The 9988-nt window shown below is 46.9% G+C and overlaps 1 protein-coding gene across 4 annotated transcripts in view; it reads left to right on the top strand.

Moving 5' to 3' along the window:
* The first annotated feature begins 288 nt into the window (after nt 1-288).
* Srcap (Snf2 related CREBBP activator protein) overlaps nt 289-9988 on the top strand; it is a 49864-nt gene continuing 40164 nt past the window's right edge. For all 4 annotated transcript variants that reach the window (XM_055627581.1, XM_055627583.1, XM_055627580.1 and 1 more), the window contains exons 1-4: nt 289-569; nt 2362-2437; nt 4151-4413; nt 7547-7798. In XM_055627581.1, the coding sequence (XP_055483556.1) occupies nt 4360-4413; nt 7547-7798 (306 nt within the window). In that variant the 5' untranslated portion in view covers nt 289-569; nt 2362-2437; nt 4151-4359. The remainder of the gene's footprint in view (nt 570-2361; nt 2438-4150; nt 4414-7546; nt 7799-9988) is intronic.

Here is a 9988-nt window from a genome sequence, read left to right as displayed (position 1 = left end):
GATTTGTTTCATTTCACTGGGTGATTTGCAAAGATATAAACTCCCAAATTCAAAAAGTGGTCCCAGCGGCGAGCTACAACACCGAATGAGTTTCTGTGGTATCAGACCCGTTGAAGCGTGCTGTTCCAGCATGGAGCCTCGGAACGGACTACAACTCCCACCTTGCTTTGCGCTCCAGAGTCCTACGCTCGCACGCGAGCCTACCCGCCCCTCCTGCCTCCAGTTACTGTGTATCGCGAGAAGACGGGCCGCTCCGGCGGTAGCGATAACGAGCCTTGGTGGTGGTGGTGGTGGTGGTGGTAGTGGCGGTGGCGGCCGAGACGGCGGCGGCCATTTTGGTGAGGCCTCGGGAGCGGCGGCGGCGGCGGCGAGGCCGCTGGGATTGGCGTCTTCTTTTTCCTCCACTCACTGATCGCACCTCCGTGGCGTGACGAGAAGCGGCGGGAGCACGGGGGTGGCTCTAGCTGCGGCCCTCAGGGACTTGGAAGCGGTGAAGGCGGCGACCAAGAGGGGGCCCTCCCCCCTCCTCGGCGGGAGGGGGGGTGGTGAGCACGCCCCCGAGGACGCAGGTAAGGAGAGGGAGACAAGATGGCGGAGGCGCCACAGTGCCCCCTCCCCTGGCGGGGGGCTGCGCGCGCATCTACCTAGCGCCTCTCCCCCCCCACCCCCTCCCGGGGTGCTGCGCGCGCACCTCCAGTCGGGGCCCTGGGGCCGGCGAGCGAGGCCGCCTACGCGCGCCCATAGAGACCGAGGGGGGGGCGGGCGGGTTGTCAGGCCGGGTGACACCTGGTCTCGGAGCGTCTCTTTGCCCTCCTGCCCTTCTGCGCACGCGCGCGTGAGCGAGCAAACCCCGAGAGGACGGACCCAGGTGCGCTTCTGCCCGCCCACCCGCCTGCGTCCCCCTCAGGAGCGAGCCAGAGCCGAGGGTGCATGGGACCCCTCGTCCGGGGCGCGCGCCCGCCGTAGTCCATTCCGGAGCCCGAGGCTCTGCGCACGAGCGCTTCCTCCCCCGGCGTTTTGGTTTTTTTTGTTTTTTTTTTTGCGGTCCGTCGCTGTTGGGGGCGCCGGCGGGCGCGGCCACGGACTTGTGGAGCGCTGCGACCCAGCCCGTGGGTTTCGGTTCTGGCGGGAACGGCCTCCCACCTCCCCAACCCCCCCCCCCGCGCCCCGTTCCCCAGGCCGCGCGCGTCGCCGGCTCACTCCCCCCCCGGGCGTGCGGGCCCGGCCGGCGCCCCCCCCCCCCCCCCCCCCCCCCCCCCCCCCCCGCGCCCCGTTCCCCAGGCCGTGCGCGTCGCCGGCTCACTCCGCCTCCGGCCGCGCGCGCGCGGCGCGGGCCCCTCCCCCCCACCCCGGTCTGGCGCGCACGTTGGGTGGGGTGGGCGACCCGGAGGGGGCGGGGCTACGGCGTGGATGGTGAAAACTTGGCCGGGGTCAGGGGTCAGGTCGGGGCAGCCTCCGGGGAGATCCCGACAGTGAAGGTTGGGGTCAATAGTTCAGGCTTCTGGGCTCTGGATTCCCTCCGGTCCTCCGAGGGTGGTGGAGCTTGAGTCGAGGCAGCACCTAGACAAGGAGCTTGCTTCCGGAGCGTGGGTCTCGGGGGAGCCTCCCTGAGCTACAGCTCCCTCAAAAAGCACTTCCGTACAGAATTCACATGGTCTTTATGAGCCAGTATTTGCTTTTGGTTTGGGGGAACTCAGCCCTCATTCCTACTAAGCCCTCACTGAAAAGGCGAGCAGGCTGTGAGGCACCCAGCAGGCTGTGTGAACTTCTGGATGTGGCGTCTCTGTCCCTTCAGCTGGTTCTTGGAGTTTGAAGTACCTTAGCTTTTAAAACTTCGTCGTCTTACTTCTTACTCTGCTCTTATCCAGCCAGAATGTACGACCCTGTGAAATTCTCTGTACAAAACACGCTTTGCTTTTTGTTGCTACTACTTTAAAGATTATTTTTACTTTTGCTTGTATGTGAATTCTTGCATGTATGTACGTGTACCACATGCACACTTGGTGTCCAAACAGGCCGGACAAGGGGGTTGGGCTCACTGGGAATGGAGTTAGAGCTGCTGTGAGCTGCCATTTAGGTGCTTGAAACCAAACCCAGGACCTCTGCAAGATCAATAAACACCTTTTTTCTTTCTTTTCTTATTTTTTTCAATAAAGATTCTTAATCACTGGAACATTTTTCTAGTGCTGTCTTACTGAGCTTCACTCTAGCCCAATTTATTGTCTTATTTTTCTGAAGCTTGAACTTTTCCGACTACTATTATGGAAATGACTTTGCATGTATTTTAACATCTTAGAAAGTTGGTGTAGATGGGTATGGGCCAATGTGGATGACTTCCTCACTGCTGCTTTTCCGTTTTAGGTGTGATTTCCTTCATTACAGCACGGCACCGTGGAAGTGCAGACCTTCACAGGGGGTGTGGTCTCTGCTCACACAGGTGAGTTCACCATCAGATAAAATTTCGTGTGCTGATGTTAAGAGGAGAAACAGGTTAATTGTGGATGGATTTTTGCCCTGGAAAACTTAGTCTTTGTATGTGTTTTCTGTGGAGGATTTGAGATAGTGGTACAAGAGTGGAACTGGGGCTGGGTAAGGAAGGTGTTAGTTACCTTGGCACTGCCAGGGAGAGCACTAAGAGTACTATATTTTTCTGTGCTTTTTTTGTTTTTTGTTTTTTCTGTGTGTGTGTGGTGGTGGTGGTGTTGTTTTGTGTTGTTGTTGTTTGAGACAGTTTCTCTGTGTAGCCCTGGGTGTCTCTGTAGGTCAGGCTGACCTCGAACTTAGAGATTCTCCTGCCTTAAATGCTGGGATTAAAGGCATGAGCCACCACAGCCTGGCTGTTTTTTTCTTTTTTTGAAACAGTGACTCTCTGCAGAGCCCTGGCTATTCTGGCCTCAACTTCACACAGATCCGCTTGCCTCTGCCTCTCAGTGCTGGGATTAAAGGCCTGTGCCACTAACCCAGCTTCTTCATTGTTCTGGAGTGAGGCTATCTGGATTTAAGTTCTCCCGCTATTATCTTTCTTTTCTTTTTAATGAGTTATTTATTTTTGTTTTTATTTATTTTGGTTTTTGTTGTTTCAAGAAAGGGTTTCTTTGTAGCTCTGGCTGTCCTTGAACTCATTCTGTAGATTAGGCTGGCCGAAGGGGGTGCAAGAGGAGGTGGAAGGGGTCCATACTGGGATTAAGGGCTTGTTCCACCACCACCCAACGTTCCTTATGTATTTATAAGACAGAATCTCACATAGTTTGGACTGGCCTTAATCTGTATAGCTGAGAATAACCTTTGTAACCTTAAGTAGTTCTGATCTTCTTGCCTCAAGTATCCCACCATGATACTCAACTTTATTGGTTCTAGGCATCAAATCTTGGGCTTTGTGGGTTTTATTCAAGTATTTTACCAAGTAAGCTAAGTCTTTCTCCTTACTTTCTCTCTGTTTGTTTTCCTTTTTAGGGGAGGGGGTCTCAGTCTGTAGCCCAAGCTGACTTTGAATTCATGGCAGTCCTGCCTTAGCTCCTTAAGTGCTAGGATTAAAGGTGTGTGCCACCACCACCCCTGACATGTTTCTTCCTTGAGATGAGATCTCATTATGTAGTTGAGATCTCATTATATAAAAAGAAAAAAATAAAAGAGTTTGAATGCTTCCATTCAAACCCTCTTCCCCCAGTGTCCCAAATACCTGTGAGTACAGGCGAATGTTCTGTCTCTTGAGGCTAAGTAACTACTTCCAAGTATTTGACACATAGTAATTGCTCAGGAAACCCGTGGATAAATAGCATGTTGAGATGGGGTCTTATACTCACTGTGTATCCAAGGACGACCTAGAACTTCTGATCTTTCTGTCTTTACCTTCCAAGCTTTGAAAGTGAAGGTGTGTGCCACCTGCTGGTTCATGCAGTGTTGGGGATTGAACCCGTGTTTCATGGGTACTAGGCACGCACTCAACCAGCAGAGCTAACTTCCTATCCCTGAAAATAGTTCTTAACCCCAGCACTTTGGAAGGTAAGGCAGGAGGACAGTAAGTCCCAGGCCAACCTGGATGGTATAGTAAGACCCTATATGTTTCAAAGAAAAAATTCTTTTAATAGCTTTTAATTTTATTTTTACTTTTTTGTTTTGTTTTGTTCTTTGTTTTTTAATCCAACTGTAGGTACTCCAGAGGCTGGTGGACCTGAGCGGAGGCTGGGACGCCCTGGTGGGCCCCGGGCCCTGGAAGGCAGGTCCCGGTGGCTAGTGGCCCAGAATGAGGCCAGCTCCCAGCATGCCCTGCAGCCGGACACCAGCCCCTCGGCCTGCAGCAAAGGTGATAATAACCCAGTCATTCTTCAGGCCTCCAGCAAGGAGCCTGGGAGTGGGACCATGCAGAGCAGCCCCTCCCCTGCCCATCCTCGGCTCCCAATCCTGCAGACACAGGTTTGAAAGTGGGGAGGCTTCCTTTGTGTATTCTCTGTAGATTAATGGCTTTGAGACAGAAGTGGTGTTGCAAGTCTTACTGCCCATCTAAGTAGCTGAGTTTAGACTATTATTTAGTTGTCACTAGATTGGGCTGTGACATGTCAAGCCTGCTAAGTACTTTTCTTCTTGTTCAATTTGGCTTTTTAAGACAGTTTCTCTCTGGCTGGAAAGATGATGGCTCCACAGTTAAGAGCACTTCCAGAGGACCTGGGTTCAATTCCCAGCACCCATATGGCAGCTAGCTATCTGTAGCTCCAAGATCTGATACTCTCATACAGGCATACATACAGACAAAACACCAATGCAATAAAATTAAATTAAAGAAATTATATAAAAAGAAAAAAAATACAAGAGTTTCTCTGCTTAGTGTCCTGGAACTTGCTCTGTAGACCAAGCTGGTCTTGACTGGGATCCATTTGTCTCTGACTTCCAAGTGCTGTGATTAAAGGCATGTGCGATCATGATTATGCCTGGCTTTAGATACTTCCTTTTTGGTTGTTTTTGTGACAGGGTTTCTCTGTGTAGCCTGGACCGTCCTGCACTCACTTTGTAGACCAGACTGGCCTCAAATTCAGAGAGATCCACCTGCCTCTGCCTCCCTGAGTGCTGACATTGCAGTTGTGTGCCACTGCTCCTGGCTTAGATACTTACTTTTTATATCACATAATCATAATACTATCAATTCCCGAGAGTGGTTTGGTGTTACATGTCTTTAATTACAGCATTCAGAGGCAGAGATAGTCAGATCTCTATGAAATCCAGGCCAGTATAGTCTCCATAGCAAGTTCTAGGCCAGTAAGGACTACGTAGATAGTGAGACCCTATATTAAAAAAAAAAAAAAGACACACTGGAGAGATGGCTCAGAGGGTAAGAGCCCTGGCTGTTCTTCCAAAGGTCCTGAGTTCAATTCTCAGCAACTACAAGGTGGCTCATAATATATATAGTGAGATCTAGTGCCCTTTTCATGACTGCAGGCACACATGCAGGCAGAATACTGTATAAATAAATCTTAAAAAAAAAAAAAAAAGACAGGTTTTCTTACCTTAAAGAGAACTAGGCTAGGCTGGAAATGAAGATTGGGCAACATGCTTCTAAGACTATATGTAGGCTTTGAGAATACTTTAATTTCATTTAAAATTGCAATAGGGTAAGCCTTAACTGACATTTCTTTCTTTATACCATGGCAGTGTGCAGTAGGGGGAAAAGAGTGTTTTTTAAATTAGATTTACATTTGAACTTAATTGGCTTTTCCTTTTTAATAAGACAGGGTTCTTGTGGGGCTCTGGTGTGGCTTAGTTGGTACAGTTGTTTCATGCACAAGGCTCAGGGTTGGGCCCCTGGCTGAGTCCCAGCACTCTGTAGACCAGGCCGGCATACTGTGTGTGGTGGCACACAACTGTAACTCCATGCTTCAAATGGTGGAGCAGGAGCTAAGAAGTCTGAGGTCAGCCTGGTGGTGGTGGTGCACACCTTTAATCTCAGCACTTCGGAGACAGAGGAAGGCTGATTTCGGAGTTCTAGTTCCAGCCTGGTCTACAAAGGTAATTCTAGGGCAGCCAGGGCTACTCAGAGAAATCCTGTCTTAAAAACACAAACTAACAAAAAAGAAGTTGAAGCTCGTTCTCACCGACGACGTAGGCAGTTCCAGGCTGACCTCAGCTACATGTGATCCTGTTTTGAAAAGGGGGCAGTTGGGAGTTGGGAGTTTCTTTACGTACTCCAGCCTCCTCTGAGTGCTGGGATGGTATACCTGTACCACCATTTGCTGTATTGGCCTCTGAATTTAAGTCCTTGTGCATACTAAAGGAAACTTTACCATTGAACCATATCCTTTGGACTTTCAAAATACGTTGCTGAGAGTTGAGTGCAGGGCTTTGCACAATCCAGGTAAGTAAGCACTTTGCATTGCTCCAATGGATTTGATACTTAAATTTTTTTTTTCTTAGCTACTGGAAATTTTTGATAGGTAGTTTTTAGTCATTTAGCTGGGGTGGGAATTTGAAGCACACAGAGGCTTCTATATTATATTGAATTTCATGATGAGTTTATTCACCATATTTCAATGAAACATTGTTTTTTTTCAGTTACAGATTTTTATAGCTAATAATTTGTAAACTAATATGTTTTGAACAGTGTTTAGTTGAGAACAATGTTTAGTTCTATCCCCTGTATCCCCTGAGGTTTAGGGGCTTTTTTACCCTATTGTTAAATGTTAACTCAAATTTATTGCATATATGAGTTTGCCATACTTTTTCCTTAGTTTATGTGAGTAAAATCAAGGTCCTAAAAGGACTATTAAATTTGAAAACATAAATAAAAACAAAGCATTATGAAACCCAAAAAATAAAATAAAATAAAATTCTTCTTAATCAGAAAAAAAAAAACATTGAAATCATAACAGGCTTTTGATCCCAGCACTCATGAGTCAGACATAGGCATATCTCTGAGTCTGCACAGTGAGACTGTCTCAAAGACAGAAAGACCAAAAGAAACTCTGTAGTAGCTGTGTCAGAGAGTTGTCCCTCTAGTCCTGTAGAAATCTTGAGTTTAGGTAGTTGTGTGTATCAGCATGTTGGTCTTGCATGTCAAAAGTCTACCAGGTATTTGACTCTACGATTTTAATTACTTTGTTTAAAAAAAAAAAAAAACCTCATTTCCAAACCTGGTGAGGGTAATGTAGCACTTGGAGAGTGGATTACAAATCCCAGGCCAGACTGGGCTACATAGTGAGATCTTGTCTTCAACTTAGCAACCCCCTCCCTCAGCACACATACTTAAAAAGCCAAAAATAAATACAGTTTTTGTGTTGATAAGAAAGAGTGATAACGTATTCTGCAGATTTTTGGTTGTAAAATGGGATTAAAAAATGCACTTAAAGCTGGGCACTGTGGCTCACGCCTGTAATCCTAGCACTTGGGAGGCAGAGGCAGGTGGATTTCTGTTGAGTTCGAGGCCAGCCTGGTCTGCAGAGCGAGTCCAGGACAGCCAAGGCTACACAGAAAAACCCTATCTCAAAAAGAAAAAAAAGTACTTAAAACATTTAACACAATGTTAAGCATCTATTTTCTTCATCATTTTCCCGTTTTCTAGATGGTGTCGGACGGCATGACAGGCAGCAATCCTGTGTCCCCTGCCTCATCTAGCTCTCCAGCTTCTAGTGGGGCAGGTGGTATCTCCCCGCAACATATAGCTCAAGATTCCTCTTTGGATGGACCTCCAGGCCCGCCAGATGGTACTACAGTTCCTCTGGAGGGATTCAGCTTATCCCAGGCTGCTGACCTGGTCAACAGGGGTCCAAAGTGGGAGAAGAGCCATGCAGAAATTGCAGAGCAAGCCAAACATGTATGTATTGGGAAGGTCCATGAATATACGTGGGAGTTGACTAGCTTAACTGTCTTGTCTCATGGATATTCTATGTCTGTTTTTTTCCATTGGTTTAGGGTGTGGCTTTCCTTTTTGTCTTGAATATATTGCCTAAAGTAAACTAACACCTTTCTCCCTCCTTCCCTTTCTCTGAGGGCTGGAGAGATGGTTCTGCAGTTAGACTACTAGCTACCCTTACCTAGGAACTTGGTTCCATTCCCATTACCCACATGGTGGCTTATAACTGTCTGTAACTCCAGTTCCAGGGAATCCAGTTCCCACTTCTGGTTTCCATGGGCACCAGGCATTCAAGTGGTATGCAAACATACATGGAGGCAAAACACCCATACACTAGATAGTGTGTGTGTGTGTGTGTGTGTGTGTGTGTGAGAGAGAGAGAGAGAGAGAGAGAGAGAAAGTGAGAGAGTGTATGAATATCTTGCCTATCTGTATGTATGTACCACATCAATGCCTGGTCCTTTTGGTGTTCAGAGAGGGCATCAGATCTTCTGCAACTGGGAGTTATGAACCATTGTGTTGGTGCTGAGTATCAAACTTAGATCTTCTGAAAGGACAAGTGCTTTTAACTGCTGAGCCATCATTCCAGCCCTAGGCAAGTGTTGTTATCACTGAGTTATACCCCAGTTTTTGTTTTCCTTTTTTCAGAATTAGAGGTGTCTGTTAACTTTACTCTCAAACTTTCTCTTCACACTGCTCTGGGGATTAAACTCAAGCCTTTGTGCTTACATTAGGCAATTTCTCTAATGTTTCCAGATTTTCCCCCCCTCAGGGCAGGGTTTCTCGGTGTCTATGTGTAGCCTTGGCTGCCCTGGACTCACATTGTAGACCAGGCTGGCCTCAAACTTACAGAGATCCTCTGTCTGTGCCTCCCCAAGTTCTTGGATTACAGGCGGGCAACACTGTGCCTGGCTCTGTTGCCATATTTAAATTAAAGAATTAGGCCCCCTAAATATGTGAAACAGTCAGTTTTATTTTTGATTTTTGTTTTTTTCAAAGGTGAATAATTGAAAACATTAGGTCAGGTGATGGTGGATACATAACTTGAATCACAGCACTCAGGAGGCAGAGGCAGGTGGATCTCTGAGCTCAAGATTAGCCTGTAGTTCCAGGGCAGCCAGGGCCAGAGAAAATTTATCTCAAAGGCAAAAAAATCAATAGTATTTTAAAAGAGGTATATAAGGTAGCTCTCACCTGTATTTCCTGTACTCTGGGTTGATGATGGAGGATTGGAGATTTTGCGTCAGCCCAGGCTACAGATTGAGATAGACACTATTCCAAAGAAAGCAAAAAGCCAAAGAAAACAAAGAAAAAACCCAAACAAACAAAAAACCTCCTACCAATCTAAAGAAGGAATTAGATACTTAAGTGTTTTGTAAGGTGTTGTGGTATTAAAATGTACTTTCTTATTTGTGTCTAGTCTGTCGCCTAAGTGTGTGTGCAGTTCCTAAGGGAGCTCAGTAGAAATGTGTATTCTCCAGATTCCCTGCCTACTTACGCATTTAAAACTTCTGGATGCCCACCAATCTTTTTATTTCCTTTTGTTGTTTCTCGAGACAGTATAGCCCTGTGTATAGCTTCTGATTGTCTTGGGTAGCCTGGAACTCATGCTATAGGCCTTGAACTCAGAGATCCCCCTTCCTCTGCCTCCTAAATGCTGAGATTAAAGGCATGTTCCACTATCTGGCCTAATTCTTTCAATTATTATTAACTGTGTTCACTGAAGTGCATGGTGGGGGGGGCTTACATGAGGATTACTTTGTAGAGTTAGCTTTCTCTTTCTACCTTTACATGGACTCTAGAAACGAAACTAAGGTCAAGGTCACCAGATTTGGGCAGCAACCACTAATGATGGATCTCAATGTGTCTGACCTCCACATCCCCCACCAAGTTTTTTTCCCTTTAGGATGGCTTCCCTTTGTAATTGAGGTTGAAGTTGAACTCCTGATCCTTTTTTGTCTGCCTCTTCTGTATTTTGCTTGTTCCCTCACGCGCCCCCCCCCCCCCCAAATCAGGGTTTCTCTGTGTAACCTTGGCCGTTGACCACCATGTCTGGCTTTTCTCCTGAGTTTTTTTTTTTTTTTAAAGCTACTTGTTTAAAAATTTTTTTTTCAAGTGAGTTAATGTTCTTAATCAGAAATTTAATGAATT

Source organism: Psammomys obesus, unplaced genomic scaffold (assembly GCF_907164565.1).
Source record: "Psammomys obesus unplaced genomic scaffold, mPsaObe1.curated_primary_1811, whole genome shotgun sequence".
Classification (NCBI taxonomy): Eukaryota; Metazoa; Chordata; class Mammalia; order Rodentia; family Muridae; genus Psammomys; species Psammomys obesus.
The sequence above is the reverse complement of the archived record's forward strand: the minus strand, read 5'-3'. Positions and strand labels throughout refer to the sequence as shown.